Source organism: Chrysochloris asiatica, unplaced genomic scaffold (assembly GCF_000296735.1).
Source record: "Chrysochloris asiatica unplaced genomic scaffold, ChrAsi1.0 scaffold00001, whole genome shotgun sequence".
Lineage (NCBI taxonomy): Eukaryota > Metazoa > Chordata > Mammalia > Afrosoricida > Chrysochloridae > Chrysochloris > Chrysochloris asiatica.
Window position 1 is genome coordinate 51,199,963 of NW_006408519.1, and position 21,328 is coordinate 51,221,290.

A 21,328-nucleotide genomic window follows, 5' to 3' on the forward strand; every position below is an offset into this window, starting at 1 on the left:
GTTTCCATGTTCTGTTCGAACAACTGCCTCTTGGTCCAGGTACAGAGTCCTCATGAGCACAATTAAGTGTTCCGGAATACTCATACTTCGCAGTGTTGTTATAGTTTCTTCAAACACATCTTCCAGTTTGCTAATTCACTCTTCACGTGTGTCTGATATATTGTGTAACCCATCCACAAGTTCTTCAACTCTAAAAGTTATATTTGGTCCTGATTGGTCACTTCTGGTCATCTTATTGTTACCTGTGGTTTTGACTCTGTCTTTTAAGTTAAAAAGAATAGTATTTCATAGGACATCTTTACATTATGTAAGTGCTTAATTCCAACAGCCAAATCCTTTGGGCCTTAAAACTGCTGCTTCATATTTCTGCTACTGTTGGCTCTTTCTCCTGTTTCTCACTCCATGGTTTGCCTTATTCAATGATGTCAAGGTTGTGAACTCACGATTGTTCCTATTCTGTGGTACCCGTAGAGGCCTGGTTAGAACGCAACTTTCCTCCACAAGTAACCTGCAAGGATCTAGGAGCCCTTGCTGAGCGGATGCTGACAGTCAGCCTCACGGCAACCCTGTTTCTCACTCCACAGCTCCTGATTTCAGGGCTGTGATGGTTCATTTCATGAGTCAACTTGGCCAAGCACCGGTCTAGATGCTACTGTGATGGTGTTTTGCTGATGTGATTTACATTTACAACCACTGGTGCGGCACTGTAGGGTAAACACTGGACTGACTGCTCACCACAAAGTCAGGGGTCCAAACCCACCAACTGCTCCTCAAAAACCCTATACAATCTCTATAAGTTGGAATCAATTTGATAACACTTAACAACAGACTCTAAGTAAAGGAGATTGTCCTGATCATGTGAGGGGATTTCATGCAATCATTTGAATGCATTTATTTGCTAAGTATCCACTGCCTACAGCAGACTGTGAGGAGAGGGATCTTGTCTGCCTTGATCACTTGTGTACCTCAGTACTTGGTACAGGGTGTAGCCTAGAGGAGGGATCCAATAAATATTAAGTAGGTGTGGAACAAAGCAGTGACTAGGGTCAGAGTTCAGTGTATGATCTAGGATGAAAGCTCAGTGTGTGAACAGGATCCAGGCTCAGTGTATAACCAGGGCCAGGGTTCAATGTGTGACCAGGGTCAGGGCTCAGTGCATGATCTAGGATCAGGATTCAGTGTGTGGCCAGGATCCAGGATCAGTGTATAACCAGGGACCAGGGCCAGGGCTCAGTGTATGATCTAGGATTAGGGTACAGTGTGTGACCAGGATGATCTAGATCAGGGTTCAGTATAAAATCAGGGTCAGGGTTCAGTGTATGATCTAGGATCAGGGCTCAGTGTGTGACCAGGATCCAGGCTGAGTGTATCAACCAGGGTTCAGTGTGTGACTAGGGTCAGAGGTCACTGCATGACCTAGGATCAGGGCTCAGTGTGTGACCAGGACCTGGGCTGAGTAGATAACCAGGGCCAGAGTTCAGTGTGTGACTAGGATCCAGGCTCAGTGTATGATCTAGGATCAGCATTCAATCTTGGTTGAAGTAGGGCTGAGACCAGGGTAAGACTGGAAGACAACAAAAAAAGTGTTCATTGCCACAGAAAAGCGAAGACTTAACACTTAGGAATCTGTAAGTAGATGAGGGCTTATCACTCTCCCTGGACTGACTTACAAAGGTTTCTTGGGGTGGGCATGGAGATGGCGCTGCTAGCCTCTGTAAGAGAAAAGGCAGGCATCCCCAAGGAGGAGCTCCCCTGGAGGGTCCATGGTCCTGCTGCCCTCAGAAGGAGAGGTGGCTGGAGAGCAGTCTCACTGACACACTACCAGGACAAGTAATGCTGCCCCCATGTGTGGTCCCACTCTGAGCCTGCGCTCCTCTGCGCTGGGTGTCCCGGAGTCTCATTAGTCAGCATGTGGCCCAGCTCACACCCGAAGGTCAGCATCTGACATCTGGAGACTTTGATCCACAGGCTGAGGGACAGCCTGGCTCCACCCTCCCTCTTTGTCTGGCCTCACACTGTCCCTCATCAACCAGGAGCAGATACCCTGGGTATCACGAGAGGAGATGGGAGGAGAGGGATCTGGGACCCCAGGGAAGCAGCCAGGGCTCCTGAGGGAGGCCGAGAGGGACGCACAGCCCAGCAGAGAAAGGAGCGTGTCATAAATATCATTATTGCTCCTTTCTCTATTATTATGTGCTCATGTACAAAAAAATATTTTTTTGCAAGAAAAATCAACAGGTACAAAATGGCATCCCACCCCCATACAGTACAGGGTAATAGATATGCAGATACGTAGTTATATTTATAACAATATGTAAAACAGGAGAGAAATGACATCAGACTCCTTTGAGCCAGACCGAGCAGGATGACAGGAACCAGCCCCTTGGAGTCCACACCCCCGAGAAGGTAGAGTGTGGCCCATGACTCACTCCCGGCCAGGCTTTTGAGGGTCCTTCTCACACCCGCCAAGCCACCCCTCGGCCTGCAGCCTGCTTCCTGGCCCTCACCCAGCCGTCCCAATGCTGGGTGGCCAGTCAGGAGCCATGGGGTCTCACCCTCATGCTGTCCTCTGGCAGCGCTGTCCCTGAGAGGGTTGGCACCAGGTCCCCACTCCTCAAGGTTCCTGGAGCCCCACCACCCACATAGCCCCTGGAGGTGATGGTCACCCACTGTGTCCAGCCCGGCCACCTGTCCATCCTACCCTTAGATCTCTTCTTCCACTTTCAGGATCATGCCTGAGAAGACCTCAGGGGCACCCTGGGGGCTGGCCTGGGAGCCTCTGGCCACTGCACTTTCAGAGGTGGAGAGTGAGACCCCTTGGCCAGGGTGAGCCACCTCCACCAGCCTCTCCAGGGTATGGCTGAGGGCCTCAATGCCATCGGCCAGCCGCTGCAGCAGCAGGTTCTGCTGGGTCATAAGGGCGCCCTGCTGCTGGTACCAAGAGGACAGCAAGGCGCCCTGTCGCTCGTGTGAGTCCAGCAACCGCTGCTCAAACACTGACACCTCAGCCCCTACCGTGGGCTTCCCAGAGGGTGTGGGGGCTGAGGCGGGCGGGGAGGCCCGGGAGAGCCCCCCGAAGGCAGCAACTGGGGGCACCGAGGGAGGGGAGGCAGGAGGGGAAGGGGGAGATGTGGGTGCATGGAAGACTCCTCGCAGGTCCGGGGGGTTGGGCTCGGGCAGGCTGGGCCCGTCCACGTTGCGCATGGGGGTCCACAGGCAGCTGGGCACCTCATCTTCCTCGTCGGCTAGCAGGGGAGACAGGAAGCCGTCACCTCCACTGGCCATGGGCAACTGATGTCCAGGGAAGGGTAGAGGAGGATTGTAGATAACAGGTGGGAGGGCCCTGCACATCTATTTGAGTCTCACAATACCCCTCCATGGTGGGCAAGGTGTCCGATTTGAGGAGGAAGATGTTAATGTGGTCAGAGCCAGGGTCCAAATCTTGACCTGTCTAAATCCAACGCCCGAGCTCCAAACTGTCAGGCTGGTCTCTGTCTAGCCACCCACTCAGCCTCTACATGTCCATCATCCACAGAGCTGTTCACTTCTCTATATCCCCAGCCTGTCTGCCCATCTGCAAGCTGTATCTACCCACCTTCCTCATCTATCTGTCCACCATTATTCCTCCACCATTCTTCCATCCACCCACCCACCCTCCATCCATCCACGTACACCCTTCATCCATCCACTCATCATCCACCCACCCACCCTCCATTCATCCATGTACACTATCCATTCATCCACCATCCACCTACCCACCTGCCATCCATCCACGTACACCCTTCATCCATCATGTACCCACCCATCCTCCATCCATCCACATATACCATCCATGCACTCATTATCCACCCACCCTCCATCCATCCATGTACACCATCCATTCATCCATCATCCACCCACCCACCCTCCATCCATCCATGTACACCCTTCATCCATCATCCACCCACCCATCCTCCATCCATCCACATACACCCTCCATTCACTCATCATCTATCCTCCATCCATCCACGTACACCATCCATCCACTATCCCTCACTACCTCCATCATTGATGCATCCATCCGTTATCCATCCTTATGTTCCATCCATCCACTTGTTCAATCTGATTATCCCAACTCACCCATCCACCCACCCATCTAGAATTTGTCCTTCCAGCCATCCTTCCAGTAGGTCTATCCATGCACCCATCCATCTATCTGTCCATCCCAGGCACATCTGTACCCAGATGGCTGTCCATAAAGGATGAGACAGTGAACAAGAGAGCAGAATTTCTGGGGACTAGAATCCTGTAGACTTGGGCTTCAAACCCACCTGACAGCCCTGTGACTTCAGGAAGGGCCTTCCCCTCTTTTGCTTTCGATTCTTAATGGCTTTTAGGATCTCTAGACTTAAGAAAAAGTCAGCAAAGGTCCAGGAGAGCTGGCTACTGAGAAGGGGTGTGTGGATGCCCCCTGGCATGGGTGGGAGCAGGGGACATGGACACGTGGCAGTGACCTGCATTTCTGAACTCCACCCACCTCTCCCCTAGAGCGGGCCAGTTCCTGCTACGTGCTGACAGCCTTGCCACTGTCCCAGAGTCGGCCGTGGAGTCTGTACCTGGTGAGGTGCCCACAGGCACAGAGGCTGGTCCAGCTGCCGCAGTCCCCTTTCCTTCACCTCCACCTCCTCCTTCCTGTCCTCCTCCTTCTCCTCTTCACATGTTTCCTGCATTTCTGGGCACTGGCCCATCCTTCCATCCAGCCAACCCAGGTGTTCAGGTGGGGAGTCATCCTGTGCTCAGCTCTCTTGCTGACCCCTTGAGACGCTGGCTTCAACGATGAGGGAGAGCCCAGAGGAGTTCCTGTCGGGTGAGGCTTGGCCTGCACCTCCTGCGAGCTGCCTCAGTGGGCAGTGGCATATCCCTCCATGCAGCCCAGGGTGACCCAGGCAGGACCAGTGGAGCGCGGTCACCAGTGGGTGGAGAGGTCCGTGTGCGGAAGGTGGTGAGGCTGTGGATGGGGCTGGAGGAGGCTGAGGCAGAATCAGGAGCCTAGCCATCCTACAGGTGAGGCCTTGAGCCTGTAACATCACAGTCTCCTCCCAGGTCACGCTTCTCCAAGGGCCTCGGTCGCCCGACATCTGGTCCCAGGAGCCATTGGGCCATTGACAGACGAAACGGGGAGCCTTGTGAGGGACCAGCTTCCACCCTCACCCCAGGTTCACCGTGGGAGCTGGCTGACCATACAACCACAGTGACCTTGCCAAGCCCACAACGCCAAGCCCTGGGGCCTAGCCCACCCACAGCCTGACATCCCATCTCTCCAGCACTTATACCTCCGCTCTGCCTGTGCAAGCCCCCACCCTCACCATGCACACTCTTCCCTCAGCCTCCACACACTGTCCCGCTGCCTGGACAGTCCAGCCTGACCTTGAGGATAGAGCAGGGACATACCTGAGGTTCGCCCTGGCCCCACTGGACTGGATGCCTCTCACTGCCCTTCCCTTACCCCAAGATGCACTCAGGGGAGAGCTGTGTGTGGTCATCTCCCTACCAGGGTGGGCTAGGAGCACAAGGCCACAGGAGTGAGCCGGTGAGCGAGGGCATCTCTGAGGGCCCACACAGTCTGTCTACAGCATCTTAGTCAGTCAGTTACCATCAAGTTGAGCCGGACTCACGTCCCCTGGCGTGTGTCAGAGTAAAGCTGTGCTCCACGGGTTTTCAGTGACCGACTCTGTAGATTCCCATACCGTTTTCCCAAGACCCTTGGGTGGACTCACAGGGTTACGGGTTTTGGCCACACGGGGTGGGCTTCTCCTCAAACAAATAAAACTGAAAAGCTCAAACCCACTGCTGTCGGATTGGCCCTGTGAAGTTCCTGAGACATGTGTACGTGTCATCCTCCCTTGGGTCAGCCGGTGGGTATGAACCACTGACCTTGCAGTGAGCAGTCAAATGCTTAGCTCACTCACTCTACCACTGGGGTTCCTATCAGCAACTTTAGGCCTGAGCTTCGAGCTCTGTCCCCAAAGACCATCATACCTGCCCCAGGCAGCTGCAGGAGGAAGGTCCCCTCCCCACCCTCAGGCCGAGCCCCCAAGGCTGGATGACACACCAGGGAGCCCAGCAAAAACAGAGACAAAGGGGACAGGCGCCCAGGGCTTTCAGCAGGAGCAGCTCCAGACAGCTGGTCACCCTGCAGTGAGTTCTGGGGGGACCCAGGACCTCAGGACTCGGGTACCATGTCCACCCACGCTCCAGGACGAAGCTGGTACAGACATCATGGGTACCACCAAGCACTCACCCCAACCCTACACCATGGCTGCGCCCACCAGGGCTGGGGGTAGCCTGGCCCCTCAGAGAAAATCTGGCAGGGCTGGGCCTCCAGGATGAACAGGCAGTCGGCCCCTTGGCGTTGGAGCAGAACGCTCCCGCCTCACACCAACTTACTTGGTGCCGGCTGGCTCCGGCCAGGAGCTCCCGGGCCAACTCTGCATGCGAGGAAGCGGCCTCGATGCTGGCTTCAATACTGTCTGCAAATCAAGACAACAGAAGGCGATTACCATGGAGACCCAGCCTCCTGGCCCAGGGACCCTCACGGGAACCCTGGGGGCCCAGTGGAGGAGCTGCTGGGGGTGGCCTGGAGATGGGTTGGCCCTAGTCTTGCTCAGCTTCCTCAGGAGGCCGGCGGGATGTGGTTGAGGCCGCAGGGGTCCCGAGAGGTTGGTCTGCCTGGCTCCACACAGCAGCCAGAGCTGTCAGCGCCCCAGCCCAGGCCTGGACCATCCTGAAGGGTTGGAACCCCTTGGGGCCCAGCCTGCAGACAGTTTCTTGGACGCAGTCGGGTCTGCGGGGGCCCTGAGGACAGCATGTGTTGACCTGGCGGCGGGTCCGGGGACTGAGTGGAAACTCAGAGGCAAGTGAGAGACGGCTGGCAACTAGGGCTTCAGGTCATACTCGGGCCTGAGGCAGGGTCCGGCGACCACGGCGGTGCATACGTGGGCAAGGCGAGAAAAGGAGCCAAGCCATTGGGTCCCACAACGGGACAGAGACAACATCTGGTCCAGCTGGCCCCTTATGGGGCAAGGAGCCGGGTGGCTCCCTGTGCCTCTGTTTCCCATCTATCCAACAGGACGAAGCCAGCACATACCCCCCTAGAAGATAGGCATGCAGGTGACTGCAGTGAGAGCCCCTGACAACGCCCTGCTGCCCACACCGGCCAGCAAACACCCGCACACGTAGGCTGGTCTGTGAGAGAGCGCACCTACCAAGGAGCCATCCTGGGAGCCGCTCTGCTGGTGGGCAGGACCCCACCGCCACCCAAGCCTGGGGTTCTGCTGACTGGACAGTCGTGGGAGGGGTCCTGTTCAGCCCCAGGTTCTGGGACCTAGACACCTGCCACTCTTGGGGGTTATGCGATTGGTGCTTTGTCACCCCGGGCACACTTTATACAGACAGGGGCGTCGGGATAGAGCTGGGGGTCAGTTCCACCCTCCATGGCTCTGATGTGCTTATCTATGTCTTAGGGAGCCCCCGGTCAGATATGGGTGCATGGCCCCCACTAGTGTGAGCCTGTGGGCCCTCTGAGAAGTCTCCATGCCAAGATCCCTGGTCTGGACCTCACCTTGACCCCCTGTCCAGGGGCACAGATCTCCTGCTCAGAGCACACACCCCTAACCAGGGATACAGATCCTGTGCCCTAACTTACTGGTTCTGTTGGCCACAGTGCTCTTGGGGTACACAAAGCAGTCACCCTATCTCCTTGGGACTCATGAGGGCTGAGGAGACTGTGAGTGAGGGAACCCAGCCATCCTGCGCATTGCAGGCTGCAGCCGGTGGTTCACACACTGCACCCAAGGGGCTACACATGTGATTTACAACCACCAAGCTGGAGGGGGCCTGCTGGGTATGGCCCTAGGACATTCACACAACACCCACCCACATGCGGAGCAGTGGCCCACACACCCACAGCGTGCACCATGAATACGAACCAGCCCATTTGAGGTCATCTACAGGAGGCCGCCCACCGACACCCAGCCCAGACGGTGCTGACACTACTTCCACACAGAGACGGGGTCAGATGATTCCACCAAGGAAGTCCTCCTGAGAGCTAGGTCCTCAGAGCCCCTGCCCCACCTCTGCTGGGAGACCAAGGTCCCAGGCCAGTGGGTGACCTTCTCATTGGGGTGTCTGGAGGCTGCCCGACTGCTTGTGCCCACAAAGCTGTCTTGTTGTCCTGGGTCCGCCGCACAAGGTCATGCTGGGTCTTTGGAGAGTCCAGAGAGGCAGAGGGTCTTGTCCCCCAGATTCCTTCACCAGCTCCGGGTGTCCTGCGACTTGGCTGCACAGCCGGGTGAGTGACAGGTGCTGCTGGGTCTTGGCTTTGGAAGAGGACAAGGCGAGGAGGTGGCCAGAGGCAGAGTGGATTTGAGGAGTGGACGCAGCTGGGAGGCTCCTCACCAGGTACAGGACCTTCAGAGACAGAGCTGGGCCCGGGGCTGAGCCGGGGAGGGGGCACATCCTGACGGCCTGAAGGTCCGGAGGTCGGGGGACCCTGAGAAGGGCCACACGTGAAAGCAGAAGTATGGAAAGGGAGGTGCAGCCCCCTAGGTAGGCCCTCATGCCCAGCAGAGAGGGTGGGGTGGAGGCAGGTCAAGCAGGGCACTACCAACTAACCCAAATCCCTGCCTGGCTGCAACGTGTCTTGGACCTGCCTTTCCTGTACTTGGTTCTCACTATGTGGTCAGCCCAGACTGCGCTTGATGTGGGAAACCCCACCGATATGTGTGAAAGGGAACTGCAAGAGAATTAAGGGGGCATGTCTTCCAGCCCGCTGGCCTAGTGAGGGGGTGCTGCCACGGGGATCTGGCTGAGCCCTGAGCCTGGTCTACGGTAACGCTGCTGACCATGAGTCCCTCCCTGGCCTACCTCCTGGAGGGACACGTGGGGAGGGCCCACTTACTTGGCAGAGACTCGGGCCCCTGGCTCTGGCGCGGGGGGGCCAGGGCAGAGAAGGTCTCTGCCACCATGCGTTCCACTGGCGTGAGGATGAGGGTGGGGATGGGGGCCCGCGGCCGCTCGGCCAGCTTCCTGCGCACCACCCCGCGCAGGTCCCGCCACTTGTGCTTGAGGTCGCCCAGGTCACGGCGGCAGTAGCCCAGCGCATTGACGGCCTGCAGGATGCGGCTCCACACGCGGTGTTTGCGGGTGGGTGGGCCCCGCAGTGCTCCGAACAGCAGCGCGTAGTGTCGCGTCACCTTCTGCACCAACACCTCCGTCTCTTGAGGACTGAAGTTGGGCTTGCGCGTCTTGGTGCGGGAGTGGACCCCCGGCCGCAGAGGCATGGAGCCCGGCCCGTCGCCCAGCAGCAGGGCAGCCACGGCCGGCTCGGGGCTGCAACTGCGCCGGCAGGTAGCCTTACCTCCGCCACTGGACCCTGGAAAGGTACCAGAGGCTGTGTGGAGGATCACTGCAGAAACATGCCCAGGACTCAGGGGTCCAGCGCAGTGGTGTCCCAGGGTTCTCTGCCTCTCAGGAGGACCACCCCAGACACTCAGGCAGGCCTTTCTGTATAGTCCACCTTGCTGACCATCAGCTCCAGGCTGAAGTGGCTCTGAGAGCCCAACCAAGAGGGGCAGAGGACAAGAGGGAAGAGCAGGGAGACAGAGCCTGGCCTCCTGGAGGTGAGCTGTAGGCCCCAGTTGAGCAACCCGTCTGACCCCTCTTCACCCCAAGATGGACAGCGCCCCAAGGGAAATTCCTGGTCCTCAAGAGGCAGAGGCACCATCCACCTCCACGCATGAGGGCAAGTGAGGCAGCGGGCAGAGTGGAGACGTGAGGTTGGGGTGGGGCTGCTGGCTGCTGGCTGCAAGCTGGGGACTGGACCCACGTCTGGGGTACCTGGCACCACCCCCCAGGACGGCCCTTTCCTCACTGAACAGAGACAGAGCCCACAGCACCCCCCACATAAACACACACAGACACCCCAGCCTTCCTTCAGGGTGCTGGGAACATGGGTGGTATGGGCCACCTTGTGACCACATGAGTGTCACCACCAGGCCCCACTGCCCACAGGTGACTGACTCCCCAGGGCCAGGAGGGCCCCCAATTCTGGGCAGCTGGTGACCAAGGATGAGCCAGGACAAGTGGCTGTGGGCCAACTGGCCCGGATAGGTGCCCTCTGGCCTGGGTCCTTGTCTGTGGGGGGGACAGCCCCCTCCTCACTCTTGGGATTGGCATGTGGAGACCTGGCCCCTGGGAATGAAGAAGCAGTGACTTCTACCACCACCCACCCCTAGGGTCCTCCCTCCCAGCCATTGGGCTCCAACACTCAGACTTCGGACTCAGGGCCATGGCACGAGCACCGTCCACGGTTGCCCATGTCGTCCCTTTGGAACCATCATCCCTATAGTTCACCTCCTTTAAAGAAGCAAGGTTGGGGGGTCCAGTGTGGAGCTGTCTATCCTGGGGCATCTCTGGACACCCTGCCCTGGCCAGGACTGGATGCTTCCCTGCACCGGCCCCCCTCCCCCCCCACATACCTGTCTCTTCCCACACAGCCCACCCTGCCTCACCCCTCCTGGTCCACAGAGAAGTAGCTGGGCTCTGGAGCTCAGGCAGCTCCCACCCCACATCTGAGAACCTGGTCCACACACCAAAGGACCAGGGTGGGGTCTAGAGACTCCCTTGGGTAGAATGGGGGCTCCCTACTCCACCTGACCATGCTGAGGGGCTGGGGGATGGCTGGATGTTGGGGGCAGGGAGCAGAGGAGCAGACCTCTGGATCTGACTGGGCCCCTCACCTCGAGGTGGTTCCCCACAACCTACGTGAAGGGCAGTGGCTGGGGGCGGGAGCAGCTTTCAGCCAGCAGTGCAGTGGATACCTACCGATAGCTTCTCCTTGCTCAGACACCATGGAGGCCAAATCCTTGATAACCTGGTTCACATCCAGCAAGTCGCTCTGTAGAAACAAGATGGCGGTTGTTAGCCATGTGAGCAGATGGCTGGCTCGCAGGCATGGCCCATCAGAAAGTACTGATGGACTCGGAGCAGCAGGTGAAGCCCACAGAACCAAGAACTTGAGCATCTAGGGACCAGCTGCTCTGGCCACTTCCTGCCAGAGAAGGAAGGCCCAGGATCCTCCAGCAAGTCAAAGATGGTCTGGGGTCCCAACACCCCTCACACCAAAGTCACATAGAAAGCTTTCTGAGTATCCCAGGGGTTATGAACTCCTCGAATGGGTACTAGGGGTTGTAGTCTAGTGAAGGACACAAACGAGTCACTGGTGCTGTCTTGACGAGAGGAAAATGACTGTCCAGAGCAGGACACTGCTGCATCCCTTACATGGCCTTCAACCCTGCAAGCCCCTCATCCCTACACCAGAGCTTGCTTGGGGCTCTTTGACAGATTCATCCAACCTTTCCCTCATTGTAAAACTAGCATCTAGGATGGACCAGCACACAAGTGGTTGGTTATGTGGACGATTGGGTGGGTGGATGGGTGGGTGGATGGATGGATGGATGGATGGATGGATGGATGGATGGATGGACAAATGGATACGCGATTGGTTATGTGGATGGGTGGGTAGGTGAATGGTTGGTTGTGTGGCTGCTGGATGAATGGGTGGGTAGATGAATGGATACATAGGTGGATGGTCGTGAGGATGGTTGGATGAATGGATGGGTAGATGGATGGATGGGTAGATGGTTGGTCATGTGGACGGTTGGATGAATGGGTTGGTAGATGGATGGATGGAATAGGTGGTTGGTCATGTGGATGTTGGATGAATGGGTGGGTAGATGGATGGATGGGTAGGTGGTTGGTCATGTGGATGGTTGTATGAATGGGTGGGTAGATGGATAGGTGGTTGGTCATGTGGATGGTTGGATGAATGGGTAGGTGGATGGATGGATAGGTGGTTGGTCGTGTGGATGGATGGATAGGTGGTTGGTTGTGTGAATGGTTGGATGAATGGGTGGGTAGATGGATGGATGGATGGATAGGTAGGTGGTTGGTTATGTGGCCAATTGGATAGGTGGGTAGATAAATGGAGGCATAGGTGGTTAATAGTGCAGACGGTTAGATGGGAGGGTAGATGAATGGGTAGGTAGACACTTTTGTGGATGGTTGGATGGGTGGGTGGCTGGATCAGTGGATAAGTGGTTGGTTGTGTGGATGAATGGCTGGATGGGTGGATGGATAGTAGTCCCTTTGCTAGCCAAAGACTGTGTGAGCCCATGAAGCCAGTGAATGGGGTACGGAATAGAAATGGGCTAGGACTGTGGAGAACCCCCACCTCTCATGTCAGGCTGACTGACTGCATCCTTCACTCTGCTTCAGGGTTGGAGAAAGACTCATTAACAACCTGCGATGCAGGTGATACAATCTTGCTTGCTGGAAGCCAAGAGGACTTAAAATACTGATGAAGATCAAAGACCACAGCCTTCAGTATGTGTGGCACCTCAATGTAAAGAAAACAAAAATCCTCACCACTGGACCAATAAGCATCATGATAAATGGAGAAAAGATTAAAGTTGTCAAAGGCTTTGTTTTGCTTGAATACTCAGTGTTCACTCACAATTGACATTCACAGAAGAAGCAGTCAAGACAGCAAATGGCGAATTGCATTAGGCAAATCTACTTACTGCACAAGACCTCTTTCAAGTGCTCAGGAGTAGATATCAGTGTGAGGACTACAGTGCGCCTGACCCAAGCCATGATATCTTCAATAGCCTTTCATATGCAAGTTGAACAATGAATAAGGAAGACCGTAGAAGAACTGATGCATGAGCTCAGGTGTTGGGGAAGAATGTGAAAAGCACCATGCCTGAAGAGCAAGCAGATCTGTGTTGGAAGAAGTGCAGCCAGAGTGTGCGGTACAAGCAAAGATGACAAGACTTTGTCTTTCTTACTGTGGACAAATTATCAGGAGGGACCAGTCCCTGGAGAAAGCCATCATGCTTGGTACAGTGGAGGGTCAGAAAGAAAGAGGAAGACCCCCAACGAGACGGATTGGCCAGGTGGCAGCACTGATGGCGTCAAGTGTGGCAGTGGTAATGAGGTTGGCCCAGGATCGGACATTGTTTCGTTGTGCTGTGCATAAGGTTGCTGAGTCGGTTCCCACTTGATGGCACCTGACAACAACAACAACAACACTCAGGGGACTGCAAGAGAATTAGCCCTGCCTAACTTCATCTTGGTTCCTTCTGTCCAGCAATGGGGCAGACACTCCTGAGGGACACGGCCACACCACTCACAGACTTTGCACTTGCCACTGTACCTGGTGAGGTCACACCTCAACCTTCACACCTGACAGCACCTGTGAGGAAAGATACTTGCAGCCATTGGTAAGGAGGGAATTGAGAGGCATGCACGAATATCCCTCAGAAAGGGGCTGCGCTGGGCCCACAACTGTGCCCACAGCAGAAGACAGCCGGACACTGACCAGCTGGCTCTGCTGACCTTTCTGAGCCAAGTGTCCTACTCATCCAAGGAAACCCCATATCCGTACCCAGATGTGGTAGTACAAAGCTCACGGCTGGGGAGCAGAACTGAGGAAGCCCCCACCTGCAGAGGCGAGGCAGTAGGGACAGTGGCATAGCCACTGACCCCCAGGCCCGGAGCCAGGATGGATTTACCATGAGAGTCGTTTCACCCCACTGCTGGACATTACAGGAGATTCATTTTCTTTTCAGGAGTGTTCAGGGAAATGAAGCAATGTGCATGATCTCACATCAACATGCACCATCAATTGTGATTCAATGATTGGGCTTCAGCGCAGCCAAGGGCTTTGTGGAACTCTGCCATGGCTAGAAGCGGAGGTGAGTGAGCCTTAGCCACAGGTGGCCTGGGCACAGGCTAGCTCTGAGAGGTGTAGTCCCTGGGCAGATAGACCACCTATAAAGGCCACACCCAAATCAGGGACAGCTGCTACTGTCCAACTCTGGTGGGGCTGGGACCACCGGAGCCCCAGCCCTCATCTGCTCTGGATAAGTCCTGCCTCAAGCTCAGCAGAGATTCACCCATCCTGCCTCCAGTGCTGGCAGCTCACCTACTGTCCCTGTGCAGATGGACACCAGGCAGAGCAGTCACAACATCTGTCCAAGGACTGGGACTCGAACTGACCCTGTGGCTCTCTGCCTCAGCCCTAGTGCATAGCTCACCTCTGTGTGCTATTGGGGAGAAGCCACTGGCCAGCCCTGGGCAGGTCACTACCCCTGTCAGCACCAGGCAGTGGGCTGTGTGCTGGGGTGGGGTTGCAGGAGGCATGGCTCTGAGCCCTCCCTCCTGTGGCCACAGAGGAGGGAACATGCAGGAAAGGGGCTGGGGCAATACACAGTTACACAGTTACGCAGTTACGCAGTTACGCAGTTACGCAGTTACACAGTTCTGAGTGCAGGTGTGAGCTGACCCGGGGCCAGGCATGTGGGTGCAAGTAGGGCAGGGGTGAGCCCCTCCAGTTCCACTCCTGCATGTCTCTATGACCACATGCTGAACTGGGTCTCCCATCTGGCACAGAGCGCTATGGAGTGACCTGGGCAGTCAGGCCCGATGTGGTATCTCCCAAAGTCCTTGGTCCTCCAGCAGGGTACATCAGCTTACTCAGGCCCTGAGACACTGCCTGCAGAGATTTCCCAGGCCACAGCCAAGTGTGGGGACACAACAAGTCAGCAAAAGACCCGCAGAACAGAGACCACTGCTGCATCAAACCACCATGGAGCACAGTCCTGCTCTGGTCCAGGTGGGGCACCGTGAACCGGGGTCACTGAACCTCACCGCATTGTTATTACAGGAGGAAGGGGGTAAGGAGACCCACGGGCGACCCAGCGCTCTGGAAGGCAGCAGATGGGACACACGCAGGTGTGAGTCCAGTCTCATTCCTCAGAGGTGAGGTCAAGGCCAGGTGCAGGGGCAGGCAGCCCAGAGTCCATCCTGCCTGTGTCCTGGGGATCGGATTGGGATAGACCCAGCTGGGGGCCCTGAGTCCTACCACAGCCCGAGAGGGTGGGAGAAAGTACCCAGGAGACCTGAGAGCACAAGACTAAAAAAAAAAAAAAACAGACTTAGTAAATGTTTAAATCATGCAATTATTCTTCTGATTGCTTCTAAAACCAGAACTCATTAAGAGACCTCACGGAATCTTCTTTCACTGCACCGCCTCACACGGGACACAATAAAACGTCGGTGTGTGTGTGTGTGAGGGTGGTGAATGCTTACTTCATTTTTAAGAACGAGAAGAAGCAGAAAAAGTGCTGTATCTCCCTCCACCACGCAATCGCTTCTTATAATTAGGGCCTTGGCAGCCGTCCACCTACGATGAGGGCTGTGCCAGGTCACAGAATAGTTGCCAGATTTTACTTCTTTATTCACTGGCTTATCTACATACGGATCTGAACCGGATAATCACGCCCCTGCCTTCCAGCTGCCAGGGCAACCACAGCAGAGGTGGGGTGGGGCCCTCTGAGCCTCAGAACCTTCCCTGGTGGTCTCCTCCTCCCCTTTCTCCTGCTCCCAGGCCTGCCAGGTAGCCATGGCAACAGAGCAGCTGACACGCTGGAGCACCGCACAGAGCTAGGGCCTTACAGGTGAGACAGGTTAGGGCAGGACGCACCTGTGTGCGCAGACCACACGACCAGGGACTGTCCAGCCGGGGTGGCCTGTCTGCCTCTGCTCCTGGCTCTGTCCGTGAGATCGGTGCCCGGTGGGCCTGGCACACGCTGTCAGTGTGCTCAGGGGCACGTGCCCACCTCAGCCAAGCTGGAGCTGCTGACTCCAGATGTAGACCAAGCTCAGTCAGTCAGGGGTTCCATTATGGGCTCAGAGCCCTGTGCACTGCCACTGACCAGTGGGCGAGCCTGGAGACTCACTCATCCCACAGCTGAAGGCCCCCTCCCCACAATGTCTCAGCTAGTGTACCCAGCCGTGGAGCGGTGCCAGGCTCAGCCCAGCTCTCCCATGCCCGAGTGGCCTGCCTGCTCCCTGACACTGACCTTTGGAACCCACCTCCAAGCTCCCACCACTTCTGAAAGGCTGGACCAGCAAGGACTCTAAACGCGCCCACCCACCCAAGGTCCAGGCCCAGCCACTAACATCTCTGCTCAGCGGGCAGCCCGGGGCACCTGGTTAGCACGGTAACAGGAACGAGCAGGTGAAGGGAGTGCAGGCAAGTTCAGATCTGCATTCCCACTCTTGACCAGTGAGCCCACCCTACAGCCAGAGAAACTCAACTGGTTCAGGCCCAGTCTGGGGGCTCCCCTCCAGGAGTTGGGCTCACTTGGACACTGGGCCTTGCCTCACCTGGGGGCTAGGAGCCTCCAGCCTGGGAAAGGCCGGATCTGTATTTGTAGGAGGAAGCTCCCCAGACAGCCTCAGCCTATCTGCAGCTCTGGGCTCCTGCCCTCCACACCTCCTTTGCTACCTCAGGGACAGTCCACTCCTGACCCCACAGGACAGGCTCCATGGAAGGGCTGGGAGGACATGAGAGGCTGCCCTGAGGTCAGAACCAGCAGTCCAACCTCTCCAGAACCTGACCTGTGCCAAGCCTGGAGAGCACGGATGGAGGAGGCTTCCCCACACACTAGACTCCCAGGAGGGGCAGAGCGGCTGTGGTAGCTACAGTGTCCTGAGGGGCGGGGCGGACAGTCAGTCAAGGGGCTGCAGACAGCCCTGGGGAGAGAAGGGCAGTGGCTGCCCAGCCCAGCCTAAATAGGCGCCCAGATCAGAAGGTCCCTGGAGCAGCCCCACCCTGGAAAGACACCCTACATGCCACTCCCATCCCCATCCCCATCCCCCCACCCAAAGGTGGGCTGAGGGCCAGGAGACCCCAGGGACACACATCCAAACACCCAGGAAGCCCAGGCTGCATCAGTGAGTCCTGCTTCCCCATCCCATCAGGACCCGGCTCAGCAAGGGCTCAGGGAGAGAGACCACTGCCCGAGTCCTGGTGGGGCTGCTGCGGAGACGCAGGCCAGTCCTCTGTGACACCAGACCTCAGGTGAGTGAGGAAGCACACGTCAGTATGTGTCCTGGTCTGTCAGGAACTAGAAGTCTGAAACCAGACTTGGATTCTAGAGGAAGGGGCTGTCGGGTTGGGAGAGACAGACACCAGCCAGACCTGGAAACAGAATCTCTGAGGTGGGGAACGCATGTGAAAGGTAGACCACAGACCAGTGGGCCCGCGCTCACCTTGCCAACTGGACGCTCCCACCTGTAGAGAGGACCACAGGCACCCAGAGGAGCTGGATCTGTGTGGGGAGGACTCCTGACCCCCGACAGGCTGTCCCCACTCTCCAAGGTTGGTGACCACCCTGCGGAGGGACTACTGGACACCACTTTCTGACCCACAGTTGAGAGCCACGTCTATCCACCAATCTAGCCATCTTACAGCGGGAGTGACCCAGGGAGGTAGGTCCCCAGTCTCCAGTGAGTTGCAGAGGAGGGCCCTCAGCCCAGCCTTCACACTCTCACTTGGAAATTCTGTCCCATAAGGGATGGTTTCGGGATGCAGTGTGGGGTCATCAGTCCACCCCAAGGGCCCAGCTGAGTCAGCACTACATCCCCAGTAGAGCACCCCCGCCCCAACACACACACACACACTGGTCACAGATAAAGGGTAGGAAGAACTGTGGAGGAGGTTCCTCTTTGGTGTGAGACTAGATCTCCCCCAGCCTCAGTTTCCCCAGGGATCTGCTGCACTGGTAAATAAATCATGCAAATTCACAAGCCCCCAGGGATGGGGAGGGGCTGGGGGGAGTTGGCAAGTGGGTGGTGATAACGAGTTTGCAAAATCCCACTCTGAGACAGTTTGCGCAGCCAGGGTGTGAAATCGCCTCATGTCTCCAGAAGCTGTTTCCTGTAGCCCCCTCCCCACAACATGCAGCTTCTCAGCACAGACAGCTCAGTCCCTGAGGGACCCCAGGATGAGGCCCCAAAGGCAAGCTCCTTCCCCCTTCAGTAAGCTGGGAGCGCTTGGGCTGCAAATCTGGGGTAGCTGCCCTAAAAACCTGTGCTAACCTGGGTATGTTGTCCTGTGCCTAGTGAAGGCGTAGTCAGGACAAGAACAGAGGGCAGCTCATACCATGGGCGCCCCATCAGCACAAGGCAGGGCTACCACGGAGCCCCAGGAAGGCAATGACCCCACCAAGGTTCCCAGCCAGCCAGGGCTCCACCCCAGGGGCTCCCTACAACGCCTAGTGGGAGCTGTGGAGGTCCAGGGGTCACAGATTATGCGTCCACGCTGTGTGGGCTTCAAGTCTCCAGAGCAGGTATGGTCAGGTCTCACAAACACACAAGTGTTAATACACAACTATGGTGCACAAATACATGCACACATGTAAGCACAGATATACACAGGTCACACTAACACAAGTGTTAGGTACACACCCACAGTTCACACATGCGTGTACACACATGTAAGCACAGATACACATGGGCCACACTAACACAAGTTATACACACACCCACTGTACACATATACACACTTTATATATGCACCCACAGTGCACATATATACACACACAGGGAAGCACAGATACACACAGGCCACACTAACACCCACACCCACATCACACACATGTCCACAGTGCACATATATACGCACACACATGTATGCACCAATATACACTTCCCACACCAACACACATACACACGTACACAGTGCACATATACTCCCACATATGCGCACACTTGAGCACATGTGAATGTATACACTCTACAAGCGTGCACACACTCACACATGTGTGCACATACATCATACAGATGCCCAGAAAGGACCCACTCTGCACATGTACACACTCACACGTCTGTGTGCACACATGTGTCCACAGCCCCCCGTGCCTCCATGAGCGTTCATACGGCGGCAGTGTCCTGACCTCAATCTTCAGGATGGCCTCGTCCCGCAGCCGGATGGCCTCGAGGTCGTCCTCCGTGAGCTCTGAGAGCAGCACCTGCCCCTGACTCGGCCACACGCCGTCTCCCCCGTTGAAGATCTTCTCGCTATCGGGTAGCTCAGCAAAAGAGGTCCGGGGACTCTGTGGACCAGAGACAGCCGTTAGCAGGGTGCACCAGGCTGGAAGGGGCCAAAGGTAGGGAGACTGGGGCTCCTGGCAGCCTGGCCTCCACAAGTCTGCACACACCACACTCAGGACGTCTGTGTAAAGATGTGTGTGTGTGCATTGTGTGGGAGTATGGATTATCGGTGTATCTTGTGTATCTGTGTGTTGCATATGTGTTATTGTGTCTGTGTGCATTGTGGGTGAATATGTGTCTGTGTGTGTGAATGTGTGCATTGGGTATCTGTGTGCACAGTGTAAGTATGTGTTCTGTCTGTATCTGTGTGTGTACACACGTGTCTGGGAGTGAAGACCATGTGAGTGAAAGCAGATGGGAGACAGGGGCCCCAGGGTGGAGCAGAAGGGTCTCCACCTGCCTCCTGCTTCTCAGCTTTAAAGCCCCTTTGTGTCTCAGGGTCTCTTGCCGCAGTGTCCTGTCATGTGGGTGGGGCAGTACAGCGTCCCTGACAGATAGAGACCAGGCCAGGATGCCCAGAGTCATCCTACCCCCCACAACCCATAGCCTTGTACCTTGACTCCCAGGGCCTCCCCCCAATCCCATAAATCTCCCAGGTCTCTTTCACAGGCTTGAGAGCAGAGTGTGAGGCTGTAGGCCCTCAAAGTGGGGCCATGTCTGCCATCGTCTCCAGAGGATTTGGGGCAGTGCTGGGGGCTTCACCCCTCACCCCCACCTGCTGCAGACCAGTTCCGTCGTCATTTTATCTCATTTATAAGATGGTAAGAAATATACAAGCATCTGCCTGTTCAAACAATTGTGCAAATGTGATTCAGCAACGTAGATTATGTTCATATGAGTGATTCTGTGATGCAGATTACGTTCATCACGTGATTCAGACATAGATTACATTCGTCACATGTGTGATTAGTGAAGGTGATTACATTTGTCACGTGATTCAGCAATGTAGATCACATTCATCACTTGTATTCAATGATATCATTTACGTTCATGTGAATGATTCTGTGATGTAGATTCCATTCATCACTTGTGATTCAGCAACATAGATTAATTAGGTTCATTTGTGTGGTTTACATTCATCATGTGATTCTGTGACCTAGATTACGTTCATAATGCATGATTCAGTGATGCAGATTACGTTCATCATGTGACGATTGTTCATCGGTGTGATTCAGCAACGTAGATTACAATCCTCAAGTGTGTGATTAGTGAAATAGATTACATTCATCACGTGATTCAGAGACCTAGATTACACTCCTCACGTGTGTGACTCAGTGATATTGATTACGTTTGTCACATTTTGCTTATGTTCATCAGGTGTGATTCAGTGATGTACATTTCGTTCATCATGTTATGCCAATCAATCCTCGGACGTTAACAGAGGCCCAGTGACCCCAGGCTGAGACGTCTGCCACTCTCTCTATGGTCACCACCATAAACTCGGCCTCAGCGCATTGCCCATTTCAAACAACAGGGCTTCAAAACGTTCATGGGAAATGGAATTTTTTTCTCAAACTTTCTGAAGTCCCCTCATAAATGGGATTGTACAGTCAGACCTCAGCAATGCTATGGGTTCAATTCCAATCCACTGCCATAAAAAGTCAAACGAATGTTTTTAAGTTATATGTACACTATCCTGTAGTCTAGGAAGTGTACAATAGCATTATGAAAAATGTTAGAAGTCCTTTTCAGATCCTGGTTGTGTGACTTCTCTTCTCTCCGTAGGTAGCCGTTTTGTTCTCTGAACTAAACTAAGTCTGGTTCATCCATCTTTCCCCTTCGGCGGAGCACTTTTTGCTGACCATAAAGGTTTGAAGACATCCTCCAGTGATATCTTCTGGGAACGTCGGGTCTCACCTGCCACAGGTAAGTCTCTAATCCAGCTGGAAGTGAGTTCTGTGCATGGGGTAAGGTGAAAGTTCAGCACCTCTTACTCCCAGTACGTATACTCAATGGATCCCAACTGTCTCCTTCCCATCACATGACAGTGGTGATCATGTGTGTGTGGGTGTGTGTGTCTTCGTCTGGGCTCAATTCTGTTTCTGATGGCCTATTTGTCTAACGACAATGCCACCACATTCTTTTAATTTCTGTAGCTTTATATTCTGTTCTGATACCTAGTACTGTAAATCTTCCTGGTTTGTTCTTCTTTAAAATCATCTTCAATATTTTGGATCCTGAGAAGTGACCCAACGGAATGCAGAAATCATTGGACAATCTCTTTGATATCCCAAGCGAGTAAAGTTTTACTAAAGGTAATACAGAAACAGCTGCAATCATACATTGACAGAGAACTTCCAGAGGTTCAAGTCGGATTCAGAAGAGG

The 21,328-nt window shown here is 55.3% G+C and overlaps 1 protein-coding gene across 1 annotated transcript in view; it reads right to left on the reverse strand.

Moving 5' to 3' along the window:
• The window catches only part of TSNARE1 (t-SNARE domain containing 1), a 191,015-nt gene that overhangs the window by 67,654 nt on the left and 102,033 nt on the right, over positions 1-21,328 (reverse strand). Inside the window, exons 9-11 of the mRNA XM_006830732.1 lie at positions 18,846-19,004; positions 10,864-10,936; positions 6,427-6,509 (exon numbers count right to left, since the gene is read on the reverse strand). Coding sequence (XP_006830795.1) covers positions 6,427-6,509; positions 10,864-10,936; positions 18,846-19,004 — 315 coding nt within the window. The remainder of the gene's footprint in view (positions 1-6,426; positions 6,510-10,863; positions 10,937-18,845; positions 19,005-21,328) is intronic.